At 43.1% G+C, this 23430-nt stretch overlaps 1 protein-coding gene across 1 annotated transcript; it reads right to left on the bottom strand.

The window, feature by feature from the left end:
- Window positions 1-9863: 9863 nt before the first annotated feature.
- On the bottom strand, window positions 9864-18948 carry LOC111147125 (aconitate decarboxylase 1). Its single transcript, XM_022503028.1, has 5 exons — window positions 18846-18948; window positions 15427-15588; window positions 14473-14562; window positions 12461-12666; window positions 9864-11539 (listed from the first exon to the last, which is right to left on the bottom strand). Exons 1-5 carry the CDS (start codon window positions 18942-18944, stop codon window positions 10594-10596), a joined length of 1503 nt encoding a protein of 500 aa, XP_022358736.1. The 5' UTR covers window positions 18945-18948; the 3' UTR covers window positions 9864-10593.
- Window positions 18949-23430: the final 4482 nt, after the last annotated feature.

Here is a 23430-nt window from a genome sequence, read left to right as displayed (position 1 = left end):
TTGATGCAAAATGTTTGTTATTATTATGATTTGGTTAACATAAATCCTTTAGGTCCATAAAATCCACTTTCTACAAGGGCTACCCTGAAGCCATGTAAATTCCCTAAGGATTGGGTTTGTGTCTTAGCATTTGGCACCAGCTTTTTACAAAAGGATCTTGGAGCAACTTTGACAAATACAGGTTGCGATTCTGACTTTTAAAAATGAAGTTAACGAATTAATTAAATCATTGCTGACCCCAGAAGACTTAAAGAAATGTTATTTCCCCACTCTAGTTGTGGGTTATTGCTCTCTTCTGCCTTAATTCTTTGCTGAAGAATTAATTGTTCATAGGTCAGCTGGTTCAAATAATCCTGCGTTTCCTCTCTCTGTAGGTGGTTTTGGGATGGCCCAGGACTGCCCCGTCAGTGGTTCTGTGGAGGACTCGCACATGCTGGCAGCTGACACCTTCCTGCTGAGAAGTCACAGTGGGTTGGGATAATCTTGTGGATGGAGGGGGAGAAAAAGGATGAAAAGCTTACTGCCTGGTAAGCAGGTTCTACAGCCTTTTCCCATTTTCCTTCCTGCAAATGAATATCAGTGCAACTGCTTTGCTTAACAAATTATCTTTCATTTGGGGGCTGCCGTATTGGCACGGGGGCGGGGGTGGGATGTGGGTGGACATGGTAGGGGACGGTGCTCTAAGGTGATGAGACCAGCTGGCTTCAAAGCAGAGGGAAAATGCATTCTTTCGAGATACACTGGCTTACTCTGTAAGAAAATACTTTCAGTATAGCAGTTCTCTTGTATGATATCATTCAGCTGTATGGTTCAAATTAACCTAGCTGTAATTTTTTCCTATTGATCCGAGTACATACAGCCTTCATTTTCTCTTACTAAGTGAATATTTAAATGAAGTGTCAGGTTGGAACAGATTTTTCCCAAGCAGGGTGGCTTGGGGCTTCTGTCCAAACAGTGCAGCATTTGAGAGGCCACTGAAGCTGATCATTTTAATTCTCTTCACAGTCATGCTGTCAGTTGCCTAAGAAACATTTTCTTCCACCCAGGTATCTTCTCTTCTGGTAGGTTCGATGATGCTGCCGGGGCCACTGCTGTGCAGAAGTCCGACTGTGCTCAGGGCTGCGGGGAGGGGGCTCCTGCCAGGCCACTACCCACAGAGTGGCTCAGAGGTGGCCCCTCCACCGGAGCTATGTGTAGAGAGAGGTAAGACGGCAAGGGAGGCTTTCGAAGGTATTTGAAAAGTGATGCTTTGATGGTAATATTTAGAAGAATTTGTTCAAGTAAAAACAGCTCCAGCCACATGAGGTACACACTCCAATACTTACGGAGAGTTACTTTCAGTATAATCCTGACTCAAAGATTAAAACCGTCATGATATTATTCAGAAATACTTGATTTCTAGGCAAGCACACTTTCACTTCTTTAAAGTCAGAAATGACTCACATGCCATATTTCAAACAGACGGGCGTTGGACTGTTCCAAGGGCTTTTTCCTGAACCTGTAAGGACACCAACTGTAACTGGGGTGGGCGGAATTGTCTTTAATAAGAAAGACAGCAGAAAGCAGGGAGAGTTTAAGTGATATGCTGATTTGTGCATTTACAACTGAATTAGTTGACTAAACTAATCTTCAGGATTTTTGTGAAGGTTTTCTGTTCATATGATTCAGATAAAGCCATGACACTTTTTAAAGTTACTGTGTGTCGTACATTTTTTTTTTAAGATTCTATTTATTTATTTGACAGAGATCACAATTAGGCAGAGAGGCAGGCAGAGAGAGAGAGAGAGAGAGGAGGAAGCAGGCTCCCCGATGCGGGGACTTGATCCCAGGACCCTGGGATCATGACCTGAGCCAAGAGGCTTTAAACCACTGGGCCACCCAGGCACCCCTCATACATTCTTTTGATGTCCTTCTTCTACAGCGGTCCGCCGCTGGGCACCCAGGGTTTAGTAGGAACCAGAGTAGCCTGCGGAATGCTCATCTGTTTTTGAGTGTTTCACTTGCAATGAACTACCCCTATTTTTTTTTTAATATAAAGTAGGTGAAGAGAGGGAGAATAAAACGTTCTCACCCTGAGTGATAAGAACCTGCGACGTTGCAGGTAGATTTCACGTGGATGGGAAGAGACTAGATGTGCGTGCTCGTGCACAGGTGCTCCCCTCTGCTGGAAGGAAAAGCACCAGATCTCATTGTCACCTTGCCCCCTCCCTTCACTTCTGGGGTGCTGCTCTGCACGACGAAGTCCTGCATATCTCCAGTCCCACAAAGTTTTTGTTGTCACAGGTTCTGTTTCGTCCCGGGAAGAACCAAAAACCATGGATTCCACCTATGGAAGGTTTACATTCCCACCAGGGAGGAGTGAGGAAGCACCGCTGGCCCAGAATAGGTACAGAATAGGTACTGAGCACTTTCCTTGTCCTACGTACTGAATTTGCTTGTATCTCTGCTCCCAGCTTATGGATTATGAACTCGTGATTGCAAGAGGTTTTTGTCTGTTTTGTTGACTGCTTTATCGCCTGCACCAGGAACATCCTCTGGCATAAGAAGCCCTTGATATAAATTTGTTGATAAAGAACGCCCACCATTTATTCAGAGTCTCCAAAGAGGTTCCCCTTATAAGCTAATACAGACCTTAAGGTGGGGTCATAGGGCACGTAGCTGACTATGATATCTTTTTCAGATAAAGGCTTCCAAGCAAAGTTGTTATAAAATATATAAAAATATATACATATAAAATATATATATATATAGTATATATAAAATATATAAAGTCACATATTCTGGGGTAGCCCGGGTGGCTCAGTCAGTTGAGCATCTGCCTTAGGCTTGGGTCATGATCTGGGATTCCCGGGATCGAGTCTCGCATCTGGCTCCCTGCTCAGTGGAGAGCCTGCTTCTCCCTCTGCACCTCACCCTGCTCAGGCTCTCTCTGTCTTACTCTTTTTATCTCACATAAATACATAATCTTTTTTTTAAAATTTTATTTATTTGACAGACAGAGATTGCAAGTAGGCAGAGAGGCAGGCAGAGAGAGAGGGGGAAGCAAGAGAGCCCGATGCGGGCCTCGATCCCAGGACCCTGAGATCATGACCTGAGCCGAAGGCAGAGGCTTAACCCACTGAGCCACCTGGGTGCCCCATCTCTCACATAAATAAATAATCTTAAAAAAAAAAAAAAGTCCCATAAGTCTCATTTTCAGAGCCAGAGTTAAAATCATTACCGCTCTTTGGTCTGTGACAGCTGCTGGGGCCATCAGTTGGGAGTTACTACTGTGAGAGAACACACAGCTTGCAGAGCTCCGAGTGCTACAGAGCAGGACAATTCCTGGAGTGGAGGCGAACCGTTTTCTGTGTCATGTCTCTGTACCCTGCAAAACCACACAAATAGAAAGGAAGGGCACTTTGAGATGGGAAACATTGTGCAAGAGAGAGAATATAGCAGGCCTCAAGCTGCTGTCTTTATTAAGTCCTGTTCCTGAGGTTCGTCCTTGGCTGGCATCTGGGAGCTTGGCACTTAACCCGCCCGCTGACTGAGAAAAATAGTTTGCTCTGCCGAGACTGTGCAGAATTATGCCGAACACCTGCTTTCCTTCTTTGAGTTTGGGATTATGATCTTTGCTGGGCGGAGGGGACTGACATGACCAGACATTATTAAACACCTTGAGTGCTAAGGCTCTCCCCAGGGGAGAAAGAGTGTACACACTTTAGTGAATTTTTCACTCCTGGAGAGAGGAACACCCTCGTGTGTTTCCTGCTGGTGGGAGAGTGCATCAGAAGCCTCCAGACTCTGCTGTTATTGGCTTTTTCTCTAGTTGATCCTGTCATGTATCCTTTCACTGTAATAAACCTTAACCACGAGTATAGCTCTGTGCTGAGTCCCCTAACTTCATCTTGTGATCCCTGAATGTGCGTGTGGTCTTAGAGATCCCCAAAACATATATGCCAGCCAGTACTGGGGTTCCTTGGGTGTGTCTGGTGACAGGTAGTTTGACTCAAGGCCTCAAATGTGTGCTGAGGATGCACAAACACCGAGGGTGCTAGAATGGGCCTCTCTCTGAGCTGGAGCCTTGGTCCCAGTCTCAGGTGGGTTTTCTCCGTGGTGGTCTGGCCTTATCCATGTGGAGGACTCATTTGCCTACACATAGAGCCTGTCTCACAGTGGCATCCTTTGCTGTCACCCCAAGGGAACAGAAGGGGAAAAGCAAGCATTTGCCACACTGCCTAGACAGCAGATCAGAGCAGCCCAGAAAGCCCACCTTTGGCTTTCCAGGGTGAGTGGCTTGCAGGCTGTCCTATTCCCCAGCTTCATGGATGCAAGAGACAAAGGGGCTTGATTTAACTCTCCCATTCCATCAAAGCTGTCTGCCAGCACTCTGGCTCAAAAATGCCCATGCTTTTGACTCTCCTGGAAAGGAATCATCTAGAAAGGAATGTGGGGAGCCAGTCTTTCCCTATCTTACCTCAGCTTTTTTTGTATGTGGTGTGGGGGGCAGGAGATGGTGTGCAGGGCTGTCAGTGCAGAGGACCCTTATGTTCCCTCCCCAGATGCATATCCCCTCATGTTCTCTGTCAAGGTCACTTGGTGTGCATAATAACCAATATCAAGATCACCTTGAATGTTGTCGTCTCCTCGGGAGAGATCATTTTCTCCAACCTTTGTTGTTTGTCTGAAACATCCATCAAGATGGATAAACTGAGGCACATTAAATTTTTTTAAAAAGATTTTATTTATTTGGCAGAGAGAGAGTGAACACAATCCAGGGGAATGGCAGAGGGAGAAGGAGAAGCAGACTCCTGCTGAGCAGGGAAGCCGACATGGGACTCTATCCCAGGACCCTGGGATTGTGACCTGAGTTTAAGGCAGATGCTCAACAGACTGAGCCACCCAGCTGCCCTGTATTAAATTTTTTTAAGAGTTTATTCATGGGGTACCGGGGTGCTACAGTAGGTTGAGCATTTGACTCCTGGTTTTTGGCTCAGGGCATGACCTCAGGTTGAGCCCTGCATCTGGGCTGTCTCAGCATGGAGTCTGCTTGAAATTCTCTCTCTCCCTCTCCCTCTGCCCCACCTGCTCCTGCTCACTTGCTCACATACTTGCTGTCTCCCAAATAAATAAATAACGTTACATTCCATTAAAAAAAAAGAGCTTATTTGGGCAAAAATTTATTTGAATCATATAGCATCTAACCTAGCCAGATAGAAAGGAGCTCCAAGGAGCTTATAAGATGAAAAACTTTTATAGGTAGAAGGGAATAAGAACAAGGAAGTTACATTAGACAAAATAGATTGGTTATTTCAAGGTTACTTTTCTTTTCAAGGTTACTTTTCCATCCTTATTTCAAGGGGATGGCAGGGGTCTGTCAGGCATATTACTTAACTAGTGTTGTTCTGCAAATCCTGAATGATTGGTTTAAGATTCCATTTCTGCGAGTGCTGAAACTGTAAATGAATCTCATTTTAGTGGTGTGGTGCTTAGCATAAAGACTCCATTTTGGGTCTGTTGTCTTGGTTTTTTGTTTGTTTGTTTGTTTTTTAAAGATTTATTTATTTATTTGACACAGAGAGAGAGATCACAAGTAGGAAGAGAGGCAGGCAGAGAGATAGGAGGAAGCAGGCTCCCCGCTGAGCAGAGAGCCTGATGTGGGGCTCGATCCCAGGACTCCAGGATCATGACCGGAGCTGAAGACATAAGCTTTAACCCACTGAGCCAGCCAGGTGCCCCTGTTGTCTTGTTTTTAGCAGGGGTTATTACTGGCCTGAAGGGATATTATTACTGGGGGTATTATTACTAGCCCTTAGATCTTGGGGATATTATTACTAGTCCTTAGATCTTACCACTAGAAATTTCTGAAGTGCATAAAGACAGGATAATTAAATTGTATCTGAAGGCCATAATAGAAACCACCACTTTGATCTCCTGTTTTATTTACTATTCAAACAAATTAATCACAGTTACATGATATTTCTTATCAAACAGCATAATCCAAGTGATAGAGAGCCAGCCATAGAAAATTCTACACATTTCTAAGTACTGTTTTAGCTACATCCTACAAATTTTGATATATGCTATTTTTGTTATTGGTTGGTTCTAAAAGTTTTATAATTTTTAATGACAGTTTGTTCTGTGATCCAAAAGTTACTTAAAAGAATTTTTATTTCCAAACATTTCAAGCTTTTCCAATTATCTTTTTTATGTTGAATTTAAACTTAATTGCATTATGATTAGGGAAAATGATCTATATCATCCGATCCTTTGTAAAGTTGTTAAGACTCACTTTATGGCTCAGTAGATGGTCCTTTTTTTGTAAATGTTCTGTGAGATTTTTAAAAGATTGTGAAATTTCTAGTTGTTTTGTGCAGAATTCTCTATATGTCCTTTACATAAAACATGTATATTGTGTTTAAATCTTGATGTAGTTTACTTACTTTTGGTTTTCTTGAGAGATCAGTTACTAAGAGATTAGTGTTAAAATTCTCTCTGTGTGGTATTGGATTCATTTATTTCTCCTTGTAGTTCAGTATTATTTAAAATTATTTTAATTACCTACTGATTTGAAATTTTTATCATTATATAGTCATCTTTTTTGTTTCCAGTAATGCTTTCTGCTTGAGATCTGTTTTGTCTAATATTAACATTTATTTACTCCAGCTTGCTTTGGTTAGTATTCCATACATATTTCTCCCATCTTTTTACTTTAAACTTTTTTGCATCCTTATGAGTCTTGAGTAACTTATTTAGCTGGATTTTTTTATTTTATTTTATTTATTTATTTGTCAGAGAGAGAGAGAGAGAGAGAGAGATCACAAGTAGGCAGAGAGGCAGGCAGAGACAGAGGGAGAGGCAGGTTCCCTGCCGAACAAGGAGCCCGATATGGGACTCGATCCCAGGACGCTGGGATCATGACCTGAGCCGAAGGCAGCCGCTTAACCAACTGAGCCACCCAGGCATCCCTAACTGGATTTTTTTTTAAAAAACCTTATGATGAGGGGCGCCTGGGTGGCTCAGTGGGTTAAAGCCTCTGCCTTCGGCTCAGGTCTTGATCCCAGGGTCCTGGAATCAAGCTCCACATTGGGCTCTCTGCTCAGCAGGGAGCCTGCTTCCCTCTCTCTCGGCCTGCCTCTCTGCCTACTTGTGATCTCTCTCTATCAAATAAACAAATAAAATCTTAAAAAAAAAAAAAAAAACACCTTATGATGACACCAAAAGCAGGGACAATAACATTTTTATTTTTGTTTTCTATATTTTTTAATAAAAATTTTTAAATGGTAAAATGGAGTTGATCAAAACTTAACATTTTTGATCTTTAAAAGAGACCACTAAACACTTGAAAAGACAAACCACAGACTGGGGGAAAATATTTATAAAACATATATGATAAAGAACTTGAACCCAGGATATATAAAGAATTCCTACAACTGGATAAGAAAACAAACTAATTAAAATAATTCTCAAAAATAAGCAAGAATTAGTCATTTGGAAGATGCAAACTGAAACAAGATACCATTACATACTCACTAGATAGGCTAAAATAAAAAAGACTGACAATTCCAAGGGTTGGTTAGGGTGTGGAGAAACTGGAACCCTCATATATTACTGGTAGAAATGTAACGTGTTAGAGCTACTTTGGGTAAGTTTTTTGTATTTTATTTATTTATTTATATTTATTTATTTGACTGAAAGAGAGAGAGCACAAGTAGGCAGAGTGGCAGGCAGAGGGAAAGGGAGTAGCAGACTCCCCACTGAGCAGGAAGCCTGATGTGGGACTTGATCCTGGGACCCTGGGATCATGACCTGAGCCAAAGGCAGACACTTAACGGACTGAGTCACCCAGGTTCCCCTGGAGAAGTTTTTTATAAAGTTAAACATGTACTAACTAAATGACCCAGCATTCCAACTCCTAGTTATCTACCCATGAGCAATGGAGGTGCTACCTCCATTGGAGGTGCTGCCACACCAAGCCATGCAGGTGAATGATCATAGAAGCATAATTTGTACTAGACCCACTGGAAGCAGTCCACTGTCCATCAACTACTAAATGGGTAAATAAATGTATATTCATACAACAGAACACTACTCAGCAATGAAAGGGAATAAAGTACTGATACATATGTGGTGGAAAAACCCATTATGCTAAGTGAAAGATGCCAGACACATAAGATAATATACTATATGCTTCCATTTTTTAAAAAGATTTTATTTATTTTAGAGCAGAGAAGAGAGTGAGAGGGAGAAGCAGATTCCCCACTGAGCAGAGAGCCTGACGCTGGGCTTGATCCCAGGACCCTGGGATCATGACCTGAGCTGAAGGCAGACCCTTAACCGACTGAACCACCCAGGTGCCCCTATATGATTCCATTTATATGAAATGCTAGACAACTATAGAGATAGAAAATGGATAATTGGTTGCTGAGAGCTGGAGGTGGGAATGGGGATTAATTCCAGGCCTGCAGGAAGAATTTTGGTTTTTGCTTTTTTTGGCATGACAGAGGTACTCTAGGTATTTTGATAGATATTTGGTAGAGGTAGGTATTTGGTAGAGCATGCAATTATTGATCTCCGGCTGTGAGTTTGGGCCCCACATTGGGTGGAGAGATTACTAAAAATAAAATCTTAAAAAGAAGTACTCCAAAACTGGATTGTGGCGATGATTGCACAACTCTGTAAATTTACTAAAACTCATTGAACTGTACACTCAAAATAGATGAATTAATGATATGTAAATTTGATGCTAATAAACTTATTAAACATTGTATTTAATGTACACATAGTCTTTATATATTTTTTTTAAGATTTTGATTATTTATTTGACAGAGAGACAGTGAGAGAGGGAACACAAGCAGGGGGAATGGGAGAGGGAGAAGCAGGCTTCCAGGTGACCAGGGAGCCAGATATGGGGCTCGATCCCAGGACCCCAGGATCATGACCTGAGTTGAAGGCAGACAGTTAACAACTGAGCCACCCAGGCGCCCCCCCCACCTTTTTTTTTTTTTTAAAGATTTTGTTTATTTAAGTCTTTGTATTTTTTAACTGGGGTATTTAGTCTATTTATTCTTTTTGTAGTTATATATTTAGATTTTTTCCTGTTTTTTTCTTTTTTAAGATTTTATTTATTTGACAGAGAGTGAGCGAGAGAGGGAACACAACCAGGGGGAGTGGGAGGGGGAGAACCAGGCTCCCCATTGAGCAGAGGGCCCAATGTGGGGCTCCATTCCAGGACCCTGGGATCATGACCAGAACTGAAGGCAGACGCTCAATGACTGAGCCACCCAGGCGTGCCTTTCCTGTTGTTTTATATTGTGTTGTCGGTATGTTCTACCTATTACATATTTCTTTTCCTCCTCCTTTCTTGCCTTCATTTGGATTATTTTTTATCCTAATTCCATATTTCTCCCTCTATTAACCTGGAAGCGATACATTTTACTACTGTCTTATAATGGTTACCCTGGAAATGTCAACATGCATACTTGCAAATCATAGTCTAGAGTTAATAGCTTTGCCCTCTTAAATAACACAAGGAATTTAGAATACATTCACTATAATAACTCCCTGCTTATATCTGTTGCTAAAGTTGCAATTTTTTTTTTTTTAAAGATTTTATTTATTTGAGAGAGAGAGTGAGAGAGATCATGAGAGGGGAGAAGGTCAGAGGGAGAAGCAGACTCCCTGTGGAGCTGGGAGCCCAATATGGGCCTTGATCCTGGGGCTCCGGGATCATGACCTGAGCTGAAGGCAGTCACTTAACCAACTGAGCCACCCAGGCGCCCTAAAGTTGCAATTTTTAACCCCATAAAACGTTTTTGTTATTTTACAAAATCAATATTTTAATTACTCACATATATACTTTTTTTTCCTGTCATCCTGTATTATATCTCACTCTTCATCCATGGTATTTTTCCTGAGAAATTTTTAAAACAAAAGGCAATATATTGCAGTGGTTAACAGAATGGCTTCCAGAGCCAAACTCTTTTTACTTTTTACATTGCTTTTTATTTCTGCTTTATCAATAAGTAAACTGTGGCAGAGGGTTACCCAGCAACATGCCTAGGGTCACATTTAGTAAGTTGTAGGGGCAGGATTTGGGTCCACTAACTCCTTATATTTAAACCCGGTAGCACCCCCTCCACTGTGGAGGGTTTGTAAAAACCCATGGTCTAAGAAATCTGTTGGTGGCACAGTAGGCCAGAGGCCTTCTCCACTGTCAGCAAATTTATATGTAGGTTCAAATTTCCCCTTCACATTGAGGTTCGTGAAGTTCATAAAGAACTGCCCTGTAAAGATTAACTTTATAAGGAAATTAGAGGTGACTTGAATTTCAGCCTTATGAATGCTTATAAAATCAATTTCTCTGTGTTTCTTGCATGTTTATTATTTTGCTTTAGGTAATTGGAACTGTCTGGCAAAATTTATAGGACAAGACTCCTTCCATAAAAATCCAATTCTGTTTCTGGACTCTCTCCAACTTGCTTCCCTTATTCTGGGCCAGACCGACTGTAAGCCCTGGCTTTATAAGCTAATCACCAAATTCTCCCCAATATAGAGTCACTTAGATGTTGATAAACCTCAGGAGAGATTGTATGTTGGAATTGTTAAATGCTAGATAGATTTCGAAACCATCTCTGGTGGAGAGGGTCCTTTCAGCAGAGTGGTCAGCACAGAACAATCTTCTAGGTCTTCTAGATTCTTGATGATCTCTAAAAGCCTTTCTACGGTGTCAGAGGACAGCATGCTGGAGGCATTGGCTCTGAACTTCTCTCGCAGGTCCTCCTGGCTCAGTGGTTTTCTCCAGTGGCCGTAGAAGGTGTCTGAGCACTCTGTAAAGGTGGCTCCATCCCTGAGAGTGACACTTATCTCACAGTACAGTGTGTCGAAGCTGGGCCGGTTGTCCCGAGGGTGCTCCAGTTCCACCTTCCTGAGCAACTCTCTCACCTGTGGCCTGTCGATCTGGCATTTGTGGAATGAGGGGACGGTGATGCCACCATCGAGCAGTGTGGTGCAGGCCACATACTGGAACGAATGACGAGCTGCATGCTCCGAGTCTGGGAAGGGCCTGTTGACATACTGGACATCTGGAATTCTGAGCACAATTCTCTCAACATGGTCAGTGGGAAGCAGGGCTCTGTCTGTTACGAGGTGCTTCCGGACGGACGCAGCTGCGTCCGCCACCCAGTGCGTGGCCAGATGTGCAGGGAACCGCTTGAATGCCACGTCCTGCTGGCCCAGCAGCCAAGTGTGGGAATCTAGGTCTGGAAGAGCTTGTGGGGAATAGTTGGCATAGAAAGCCCCAAAGCCCGTCTGCATATCCAAGACCTGCTTGTTTCCTTGGAGACCCATCATTGCTAGAAAAGCCGATTCCATGCCATGCCTGGCAGCATTGCCCATATGAAGAGGCTTGGTCTGAGTGGCAGCATTTGCCATGGGTGCCCCGGCGTGAGAGACAGCAATAGCCAGGGCCTCTTGGCACTTCGCCATGCTGAGCCGTAAAAACTTGGACGCTGCAGCCGCGCTCCCCAAAGTTCCTACCACTGAGGGGGGGTGGAATCTGAAAAGTGAAAAAAAAAAAAAAGAGCAAAGAGCTGGAGATTACAGACCTCAGTCTCCAGGAGGCAGTAGTATAGTAGTTGGGAGTGTAGATCCTGCAGGCCTGCTGCCTGGGTTCAAATCTTCACTCTGCCACTTACTAGCTGTGTGGTCCTAGGAAAATCACTCAACTTCTCTGCACCTGTTTCCTCTCTCATAAAATGGTGCTAATAATGATATCTACCCCATAAGGTTTTGTGAGTTTTGAATGAATCCACATACTTATAATAGTGCCTGATGCAGTAAATTTTTAATAATTATTGCCAGAAAGGCAAAAGTTGTTTGCTGAAATCACATGTAGCCAAATAAAATATGCCATAAAATATATGGCAAGTAGCCATAAAAATGGAAAGCCTGGTGGAAACTGTGAAAATTCACTGAGAATTCCAACCTACTCCTCTCCTAGCAGGTGGGATCAAGTGGAAAGGAAATACAAGATTGAACTATATGATACAGTCAACATGTGACCATTTTTGATCAATGAATTGAACAGTTTCACAACTTCTCAATGTTCTTAGTCTGAAGGACCTTAGCAAATGTCAAAGTAGATTCTGCTTTGAGATGGGATTAGGAAGATTCAGAGTACCCGTGGATACCAGAATGACAGGAATCATCCTTGAGCATGAGGCTCCGATTAATTTTATGCTCATGGTTGCTTGACTCTCTAAACCCAAAGGAGACTTTTCATTAGTACTTCTGAAGTCATACCTTTGTTTATGGATATATGGTTCGATATGTGACGGGAAAATTGACTTAGCAGTCAGCATTAATGTTAATATCTTCAACTGAGCTAACCTTTATGTCAGAAGGCACCACAGAGATAACGATTGACAGGTGAAGGGGGAACTTGTCTGCCTCTGGATGGGACAGATTCTCTCCATACCTCTTTGGTATGTCACTGGCTTCCTTGGAGAAATGCATTAATTGGCCTTGTACTTCAATCCCAACATTGAAAGCGAGCAGCAGATCAAGGCCAGAAAACTTTTGACTTGAAGGGAGAGCTTCTGTTAAAGCCATGAGGACAGGAAGGACAGCTCCGGAAGGGTGGGTGGCGGGATGCCATGTGTCATCAAAATCCATTGAGTGAATCTGTAAACAGACACACAAAAACCAAGAAAGTATTTCCCTGAATGCAATGACCAGTAAGAGTTTAGTTTAGTAATAACTTTATTTGATATGAGATTTTTAGACCTGATTATCTGAAAATAAAACCTATAAGCTGGCTGTAATTCTTGATCACATGGCTGGGCACAGGACATGCTGTCCTCCGCCCAGAGCAGACAGGACTTTGGGGAACAACTAGAAAGCCTACCAATTAGCTTGGATCTTACCCAGGTGGCGAGAGCTCTCTGCCACAGCACCCGGAAAGAGCTATATCCCTCTTAAAAATAAGGGTGTGAAAGTAGATGGTTGTTCCTCTCTCCCTCCTCCACCCTTCAAACAAGTTGCACTAAAAGTTTAATGCCATTTATTCCATATCAGGTCATAAATTTTTGTACCTTTTTATTATGAAATAATTTCAAACTTATGGGGAAGTTGCAATAATTCTTGAACTCAGATTAACTATTTTTAGTATGAGCAGGGGAGAAAGGCAGAGGGGAAAGAAGTAGACTCCCCACTGAACGGGGAGCCCATCTCAGGGCTTGATCTGTAGACCCAGAGATCGTGACCTGAGCTGAAGGCAGATGCTTAACCAATCTAAGCCACCCAGGTGCCCCAACTATTAAGCTATATTTTAAAATCATTATTTGCTGCCCCAAGGTTTTATTTCTCTTCATCCTAGCCATTTGCTTATCCCTTATATGAAATAGTAATAACCAGAAGTTCCTTAAAAATAGAATTCCAGGGGCACCTGGTTGACTCAATTGTTAATAGTCTGCTTTCAGCTCAGTTCCTGATCCCACGGTCGTGGGATGGAGCCCACATCAGACTCCAGGCTCTGCAGGGAGAAGCCTGCTTCTCCCACTCCCCCTGCTGGTGTTCCCTCTCTCACTATGTTTCTCTCTGTCAAATAAATAAATAAAATCTTAAAAAAATAATAAATTCCATATTGGGGTACCTGGATGGCTCGGTCAGTTAAGCGTCTGCCTTTGGCTCAGGTCATGATCTCAGGGTCCTGGGATCGAGCCCCATGTCAGACTCTCTGTTCAGCAGGGAGTCTGCTTCTCCCTCTCTCTCTGCCCCTCCCCCTGGCTCATGCTCTTTCTCTCTCTTTCACTCAAATAAATAAATAAGATCTTTTAAAAAATAGAATTCCATATCTATGGGATATGGTTGGTCTGGACACTGGACATTTACTCCTGGATGCGCTATTGGGTTTGACTTTTAATATTCCAAGTTACTGTCCCACAAACCATAAGAATATCTCAGAAATCCCAACACATTCATATCTAACTTATATCTTGTATATAGATAGAGACTGCCACTGATACACAAAGCGAAAAAATTGTCAGATGAAAAGTGCTGATTTTTGCTTCAGAAAATATCGACTGCATGTGGTCATTGTTTCTTTCTCAATAATTATCTGGTGACTGAGAGGATGGATGAAAAGCTGGTTATTCAAGAGAAACTGGTACTGGTCACAACACAAGGAACTGAGTCTGGATATCAGGTTTTATATTTTTTGCTATATATATTCCAGATTTAGATAGCTTACACTGTTTTTATCTAAATCCTCCATCTTATTTCCCATACTTCACAATTTGTTTGAAAAGCATCAATTCACTGTCAAACACAAAAAGTGAAGCAAGTACATAGAAAAGAGGACAGACCACTTCATCTCTCTGAACTTCAGTGTCTCATCCATGAAATATGGAAACTGAAAGATTTCTGAGATACTTCCTGACTCTGAATTGTTATTGCTTAACAGTTGAAAAGATTTGTAAACCTCCTTACAGCCACACCGTTCACAAAAGCAGCATATGGTGGCGGGAGCCTTAACTCTGGTCGACCCCAAACACTGCTGGACACATTGGAGCTGTAGATCTGGAACGCAAGAATATCAGTGAGCCATACAGAGTGGAAACACAGCATGCCAAGTTGCCACTTCAAGAGCCATTCCTCATCTTTGGAGGCATTACTTTAACAGTCCTTATATGAACACTTCATTGTGGATCGTAGCCTTAACCATTGGATTCCTCTCTTCCTTGTAGAAGAACACAACTTTCTCCACAGAAAGGAGGGGAGATGTTGTTGTTGCTCTGTCCCAGACTGAGATCCACAGGTGTGCCCGGGGATGCAGTCTGAATTTATTCTTATTTATGCCTTGAGGTTAAACAGGAGGGAAGGTGGACCAGTTGTCCGTACCAAGCACATCCTTTGGAGAGCGGGTGTTCGTTCTGTCTCCCGCATACACACCCACTCCGCTCAGAGTGCTGAACCAGCTTTTTCTCCAGACACTTTTAAAGCCTTTGCCTGAATAAATAGTAGATGCTATTGGGGAAGACACTCTTCCTAAGATTGGTCTTTAGATAGGAACTTAGTGAAGAATACAGGTGAATATTAAAACTCAGATAAATAGAGCATAAAATTGTATACAACAATCCTACACACACCAAGTACTATCTCCAAAACAGAGTAGAATAATAGGCCATAAACACATATCCCCGGGCACATTGGTGGGTATACCTCATGAGCAGGCTTTTTTTTTTTATTAAGATTTTATTTATTTATTTGACAGATCACAAGTAGGCAGAGAGGCAGGCAGAGGTTGGGGGGAGGGGGAAGCAGGCTCCCCGCTAAGCAGAGAGCCCAATGTGGGGCTCGATCCCAGGACCCTGGGATCATGACCTGAGCCAAAGGCAGAGGCTTTAACCCACTGAGCCACCCAGCCGCCCCCGAACTTCTTACCTTACTATATTCGCTGGCTTTATGAAACACTTCTGTACTGGTTCCCAGGAAGCCAACGCCCAGAGTATCCAGAATCATTCTCTTGCTTCTTTGAATAACATGATCAGTCAGGTGCCCCACGGCCAAGCCATGGATCACTCTGGCAAAGCTTTCTGTGACAGACTTTTAAAAAAGAGTGTTAGAACAGTGCTATACTCAATCGTTATTTGCTTATTCCTTGCTATACAAGAGCTTGAGGTACTTTTATATGAAGAGTTTTGCTCCACTAGGGGAAACCTAGTTAATCAACTTAAGTTCAGTTCCTGAGAAATGATAAGCATGGAACCCCTCCTATGTGTGAGGCAAAGGGATGTGGAAATATGCAATAGCCAGTTTCTGTCCTCGAGGACACAGACCAACATGTAGATATTGGCCACAGAGTGCGTGGGCTATGGCAGAGCAAAGCACAGAGTGAGGAGACGATAGGGGGATATCTTGCCCGTAAGGTGGGCATGCTGGGGCTGGTAGGTCATCTAGGAGCTGCCATTATTAGATACATGCCAGTCACGCTGACTCTTGTAAATACAGTATCCACCGAACGCCACAAGTTTCTGGGTAGGTGTTATGAGCGTCATCTTGCTTTGCAGGTGAGGAGACCCAGACTTGATGTCACTGAGTTACACAACTCTTAAATGGAGGAGTTTGGACACAAATTCCTATGGGTCTAACTCCAGACTGCTGCATGTAATTATTAAGCCATGTTTCCTAAAGAGGAAAACAAACATTGAAACACACAGGGTTCTTGTAGAAAATGAACATTTCTAGTCCCTACTCCGAATCTCCAGAATGAGACTACCCCCACCCCCAAATGAACTAGAAGCTTTGGAAGCATAGGACAGGATTCTGTGTTTTCATTAAGATCTTTAGGTGATTCTTAAATGTTCTAGTGCTATTGTGGCCAACGTGGTAGCTACTCTCCACATTGGCTATTGAGCATTTGGAAATGTGGCTAGTCCAAACTAGAATGTGTCATAAGAGTAAAATAAACATTGAATTTTGAAGACTTAGTAGGAAAAAAAAGTCTCTAGAGGATCTCAATAATAATTGTAAAATATTGATTACATGCGAAGATGACAGTATTTAGAATGTATTGGTAAGTGAAATATACTATTATAATTCATTTTATCAGCTTCTTCTTACTTTTTAAAATATGGCCACTAGAAAATTTAAAATACACTTGAGAACCACTTCCTGTTCATTCTTGTTGGTAGAGATCACCTGGAGGTGTCGATACCTGGACTGGTTATGAAGACTTAGGGGAGTCAGCAGGTGAAGGTGCCCGGGACAAGGATGGATGTTAAAGGCAGAGGTGGCAGCGCAGACTGGGGCTTGGAGGTGCGAGAGAAGCAGTGATTTAGGTGCGAGAGATGCAGAGCTGTACACAGCGGGCAGAGGTGAGAGGGCTTTGCAGGCTAGGGCCGAGTGGCAGAAGTTCCACCAGGCTGGAGACTGTGACTTAAAGGGGAACCATAGTGCTAGCTTTAAAAAGGTCAATATGATCAGACTGTTCTGCAGATCTTCGGAGGCCCTTGTGTAGCAAATGGATTGAGAGGGTAGACAAGGGCAGGCAAAAGACTTCTGCAATAGCCCAGGGTCTGGGTGGGGATATGGCGGTGCCCTCTGCCAAGAGAGGGAGCGCAGGAAGAGGGGCTGCTGTCCAGACAGCGATGATGGTCTTGCTGTGAACTTGTTGAATGTGAAATGCCCATGCCCATCCTAGCAGAGAAGACCATTCCGCTGTCGCCCACAAACCAGATCATAAAAACCTGTAGTAGTATTTGCAGCAGACTGTTTTACAGTTCCTTTAAATATCAAGTTCTTCAATGTGTAGGTAATTATTTTGTTTTCTACACGTCTTCCCAAGAGAACATCTATTATGTGTAGCTAAAAACACCCACTCTTCAATTGTATCTCACAGACATGCCTAGCACTTAGCACCACTTAGTAAATGTCAGCTTGTTTCCCTTTTCTGCTCTGATTATTGCATCATTGTACAACTTCCTTTGCCTCTCAGAGCATCAGATACCCATTTTAAAACATTAGCGATATAGGGCGAGGGGTTTTTGAATCAGAGGTTCTGGGGTGTCTGGGGTTCCCTGAGTGATCAGTGTGTGGGCAGAGGTACAGAGATGGAACCAGTGCCCAGCTGAAAGTCCTCAACCTGGACACCAGCTAGTTCCCTATTTTCAGTCTTCAGATGACCAAGTCTCAGAACCAGTGCCATTTTCAAAAGGATGGGCTACATGGTATGTCTCTGAAGCTCTGATAGAAAGGTGAAGGGAGCCTGCGGTGGGAGAGAGCAGGAGAGAAGGTGGATGGGAGAGAGAGGGTGTTGGCGTAGATGTTTCTCATTAGGATGGAGAATAACAATAACTTTGATTGTCCTGCTGCTAGGAATGTGGGTAAACATATTTAGGGACAGAGGCAGGGAAGGAAGAAAAAGCAATGGTTTCATGATCCACCAAGTAAAACTTAAAGTTTTGAGAACTGGTTGGATCCCTTGTACTAAGCAAAATGACCTCTTTTTCAAGCTCTCTTTCCATCCCCACAGCTCCCACAGTTGAGGGCAGTTAGTGATTAGTCATTCATCTCTCCGGGGTTTGCTCTGGCTTGGGAGAGGCTTATGGGGAGCGTGTGTCATCAGCCCAACAACGTGAAGCCTAGAAGGGGACTGTGGCATCTGTTTGCATGATCCCGGGGCGCTAGTGACCTACAAAGGTAGGGCCTCTTGGGGATCTCCTGACAAGTCCTGTATAGCACCAGCATCCCACAGAAATTCTCCCAAGGAAGAAGGGCACGTGAGACCGTAAACATGCAACTGCTCAGCTGTCTGCAGGATCGAGCCTGTCTATTTCTAAAATGTTTTTTGGTTTTCCTGATTTTCTCATGGCATTTACAACTCTTTTTAGTAAAATACTGCGATCAGTGTATAAATTAAGGCAAAACATGCAGCCATTTGATAAATATTTTACCAGGCCTTGCCACGTGTCTGGCACTGTGCTAAGCTTTCTAGAATACCAAACCAAGATGTTAGGATTCCTGCCACAAAAAGATCATCTTCTCCAGGGAACTAAGGACAGTAAACAGATCATCAGGAGGCAATCTGGCCATTCTGAGATGGACACAGACAAAACCGAGAGATTAAAATTCAGTGAACTTGTAATGATTCATTTTCTTCCTAATTCTACGCAACAGAATCACATCTCTTACTGGGAAAGCACCAATGAAAAAAAAGTTGCAGGTAATTAGATAGCCCAGAGGCTGTGAGAAATGCCAAAATGCCATTTTTGATGAAGAAGCAAGAAGCTATAAGGACATTGAGAAAAGGAGAGGTAGGCTAGAACACCAATTTAAATAAGCCATGTAAAATGTGACAATACCTTGAGCATCATGTCGAAAGCAGAGGCTCTCTCAGGCACCAACCAGAGGAGGACTTGGTTAGATAGGTGACTCCCTTTATACCTTTCACTCCAGCCCATTCCTTTGTCTGTGTTGTGACGCTAAAGTTTCCACTATTTCAACACCTCCCATATATGTACGCTCACTTCAGCTTCCTGGTGATGAGTTGTCTAACCTACCAGGGGATGAGGAAAGAAACAAGGAAGGAACGGAGAGATGGTCAAATGATTTCTCACAGACCCTGGAGAAGTGCACTGACAGCGAAGCTAGGATTGCTTCTTGGGCTTAGATGCCCTGCATCAAACACAGAACAATATGCACTTCTTTTTTTTTTTTTTTTAAGATTTTTTATTTATTTGTCAGAGAGAGAGGGAGAGAGAGCAAGCACAGGCAGACAGAATGGCAGGCAGAGGCAGAGGGAGAAGCAGGCTCCCGCTGAGCAAGGAGCCCGATGCGGGACTCGATGCCAGGACGCTGGGATCATGACCTGAGCCGAAGGCAGCTGCTTAACCAACTGAGCCACCCAGGCGTCCCCAATATGCACTCCTTTATCCAGTACTCCCACTTCGAAAAATTTATGCTAAGGAAATCGGCATCGATGTATGGAAGAATCTAGTGAAAAAAAAAGTGCACAAATTTGCTAGAAGATTGAAAATTAGAAACAATCAATTCTAAGAAAATAAGGAACAATTTTACCCTATGGAGTAAAATAGGGCATGGGTAGTGTTTAAGGCACACTCATTTCTCCCTTCCATGTCACCCTCTTGGTCACCATTGTCTGGGGACAAGTGTGCCAGCCTGAGTTCCTGGTAGCTTGAGATGAAGAATCCAGAAGGACATTGGGAGTTAATCACACTTTCCCCCAGCTCGAGCCTTATTTGGTCTTGCCCTGCATTTTTACAGATTCAGATCTCTGCTTCCTGGTCCCCTGCCCAGCTGCTGGGATACACTGCCTGCCTCCCTGCTCTTGCCCAGGGCAATTGCCCCACAGCTCCTTTGCTTATGATTAATCACTGTGTCTTGGCTACTGTGGATCTCACTCTGCTTCTCTGGGTAATTACTGTTTCCCTTGGGCTGTCTAGTCTTAGACAGTTGGTTTATACTCATAGTGGTCCCCAAAACAGGTTATTTAACATCTGAGCAATTCCTAAGACCACTTTTACAAGAAATGAAAAATAGGCTATGATAACTTTAAGCATCTCATCGTGGAAAAGCTTTATAACAGAATAATGAGGGGTGCCTGGGTGGCTCAGTCAGTTGAGTATGTGCCTTTCCTCTGGGGTCATGATCCCAGGGTCCTGGGATGGAGCCTGCATCTCCCTCTCCCTCTGCCTGCTCCTCCCCGTGCTTGTGTGCTTTCTCTCTCTCCCCCTCCTCTCTGTCAAATAATTAAAATCTTTAAAAAAAAAAATATAAATAAAGGTATGATGGGTTTAGTAAGTCTGATGAGCTTTAACAAGTTTTGCCCATATATATATATTTTTTTAATGTGTCAACTTGGCTATGCTATGGTATCTGTGTGTTGGGTCAAATACCATCTAGATATTGCTTTGAAGGTATTTTAGCATTTAAATCAATAGACTTTGAGTAAAGCAGATTATTTTCTATAATGGGCCTCATCCAATCAATAGAAGGCCTTCGGAGAAAATACTGAGATCCCCCAAGAGGGAAGGAATTCTGCCTCCAGACCACGGTTCAGACTGAAGTCCCCTGTGTCCACTCTTCCCTGGGTCTTCAGCCTGCCAGCCTCCCCTGCAGATTTCATACTAGCCAGACTTTGTGATCACATGAACTGATTCTCTGAAATCTCTATCTTACTTGCATGAATTCTAGTCAAATACACACACACACACACACACACACACACACACATTCTATTGGTTTTGTTTCTCTGGAGAACCCTAATACAAAATGCCCTCAGGACCAGCAGCTTCCATATCATTTGTCTTTGTATCTCCAGTACCTTTAATAGTCTCTGCCCCATTCTGGGTGCTGTGTGAATGAATGTGTGAGGGGAGGCATGACTGTGTACCCTATGTGGGTATGGTAGCTCCAAGTCCCTCCCATACTCTAGTTTTTGGACAGTTGAGAAATTGCATTTCAGCCCCCAGAGGAACATTCTACCTACATGTCCTAAGATGGATGCCAAGAGGTTTTCCTGAAAGGCTCTGGAGCTGCTCTGCATGCATGGACTTTTGGAAGGCTGGGACCAGTTTCAGCTCAGGAGCTCATCCTGGGGAGGGATGAAATCTGACCTTGGGACCAGTTGGTGTCATGGAGTCATGAGAGGAGTTTAAAGAGACCACCTGGCCAACCCAGCAGGGCTTTGCTAGACATTCTTACATCCCTGCCCCCACACAGCGGCTACTTCTCTGTTGGTCTTCACCAGATGCAGTCCTTTCAGGTTACGCTAGATGGTCTCTGTTTGCTTCTTTTTCTTTTTTCCCCTTTAAGAATCCATACTGATCATCTTCCTCTTCTTGTTGCAACACTCCTATACATGACAGCACATTCTTGTTTGGTTATGTTTTCAGTGTAGTTCTCAGAAATTACACTTGACTTCTTGTAACTGGAAAGGTGTCTGCTTACTTGTGGCATATCATGTCTTCCTGAAGTATCTTCATGGTCCTGAGACCTTATCGTTGCTCTTAGAAGTCTGTTGTTTCATCTCTTCTTTAGTATGGGTCATTTGTACAGAACTCAGTTGTCTTGTGTAGATTTTGCTAGTTTAATTTGGAGAGCTATTCTGTGTGCCCCTGCCCTGGGGGTCCCTCATGTTGCTCCAGTGCATGAATAACAAGGAATAGGCCTAAGAATGAATAGGACTGATCATGTTTCAAAGTATTAAAATTTAAAGGTAAATAAGTAGTGGAAAGTTGGGGTGGAAGAAAGAAAATGATTAGGAATGACATGATTAAAAAATAAAATAAGTCCAAAAGCAAGGTTGAATACAGCCCAACAAGGATAGAGTAGGCGAGTAAGCTAAAAATATGAAATGCCACACAGTACACTCGCATAGGTTGTGAACTGCTCATATGTGGGAGGGCTCCACGTACATCGCAGACATTGTAGCTTTGTAGAACTACCATGTTAATGGCGTAGCAGAAGACATGAAATTTTTCATTCCAATGAGATCATTATAACAATTTTTCAGATGAGGAAAGTAAAGTGTGCTGGAAGACCATTCTGCATGGGTCTCACACATATCTCCACATTTTGCCAGCAGATGCATTGACTCTTTATTCCAGATTATCTTTTGAAGAATGTGCGTGGTAAACAGCCTTGGAAAGTAGAAGTATTATTTCTTTGGAGGAAAGGGCAGGCAGGCTTACTGCCCACTATAAAAGACTTAGGTTCCTGAATTCAGGGTTCCTCTCTCATAATAAAGTTCACTGCATGTGCAGATGTCTCCTCTTTCTGTTGTTGTGGGAAAGGGGGATTTTCTTCCTGCAAGAAAAACTGATACTCTTTCTGTGAGTAATAAAGTTCTTTGTCTCTGGCCCAGTTGTCTCATGTCTTCAGCCACCATCCATGAAACTGTGGTAGACTACATCATTAGCTTGCTTGTACGATAATGTCTCAGTCCTTGACAAGGTGTCTGGAAGAAGGGGAGCATTTTTCTGAAGAGCAAAAAGGTACTCTATGAACAACCAGGAGCCAGAAAAGAGCGAGCTAAATTCAGAGCATAACATAAAGAGGAGACAAGGTGGGGATAATCAGCAGGGACTGTTTTTCTAGCCATTTCATTGATCGTCTATGTATAGTTAAGCCCCTGACAAATTCTAAGATCAGTGCTGACCTGAGTGTAAGATGCTTGACCCTTGCTACCTAAAAAACTCAAGTAGGGGAGATTTTAGAAATCTGTTCCTCAGATCAGGCCCCAGACCACAGAAACAGACTCTCGAGGGGTGACATGCAGACATCAGTATTTTTTTAATCCTCCCCAGATGATTCCATTTGTAGCCAAGGTGAGAGCCTAAGATCCTGAGATTTACTGATGATGTTACTGTTCTCCTGTGGAGTCAGCCCTTACTGGTCTCCCGGCTTCCACTCTGGGATTTAAGGCTTGCTGCCTCTCCAGATATGTGCCTGGCTTTGTGAAGAGCCCTACAGTTGCTCTAGCTCTAGCCTGCTCTTTCTCAGCCTTTCCCTGGGACCCACAGATCTCTCCAGATGCTGTCTCTTCTCTCCATGCAGTTCTGACTTTTGTCTGATTTCTCCTAAGCTTGTGTCAGGCTCCACTGGGCAACAAATTATTTCTTTAATGACCCTTAGCACTGGAAAAAAAAAATGTAGGGCCCTTCTGCCCTTTATGCCTACTTGTAATAAAAATTAATATTTATGAGACACTGAATATTAGGCACTATTTTAAGAGCTTTATATATATTAATTAATGTACTGTTTAATTCTCACAAAACGTGAGATGCAGGTGAGGAAGCTGTGGTGGTGAGAGCTGAGTGACTTGCCTGAGGTTACCCCATGACGTGGGAGAGCCAGGACTTAGAGATGGGCAGTCTGGCTCCAGGCTCAGCCATGCTAAATGGTAAAAGGAGTGTATAGAAGTTG

The sequence above is a fragment of the Enhydra lutris genome, unplaced genomic scaffold, assembly GCF_002288905.1.
Source record: "Enhydra lutris kenyoni isolate GAN:26980312 unplaced genomic scaffold, ASM228890v2 scaffoldscaffold15, whole genome shotgun sequence".
NCBI classification, from domain to species: domain Eukaryota; kingdom Metazoa; phylum Chordata; class Mammalia; order Carnivora; family Mustelidae; genus Enhydra; species Enhydra lutris.
Note: the sequence above shows the minus strand (reverse complement) of the source record. Positions and strands in the feature narration are given on the sequence as shown.

Excerpts from the sequence above, each read along its gene's own strand:
- LOC111147125 (XM_022503028.1), bottom strand. The coding sequence starts at position 18,944 with ATGGGCTGGAGTGAAAGGTATAAAGGGAGTCACCTATCTAACCAAGTC. Across the intron at positions 15,589-18,845 it reads CTTTCGACATGATGCTCAAG|TCTGTCACAGAAAGCTTTGC; the intron begins GTATTGTCACAT and ends CTTTTTTAAAAG. Across the intron at positions 11,540-12,460 it reads GCCAGTGACATACCAAAGAG|ATTCCACCCCCCCTCAGTGG; the intron begins GTATGGAGAGAA and ends TTCACTTTTCAG.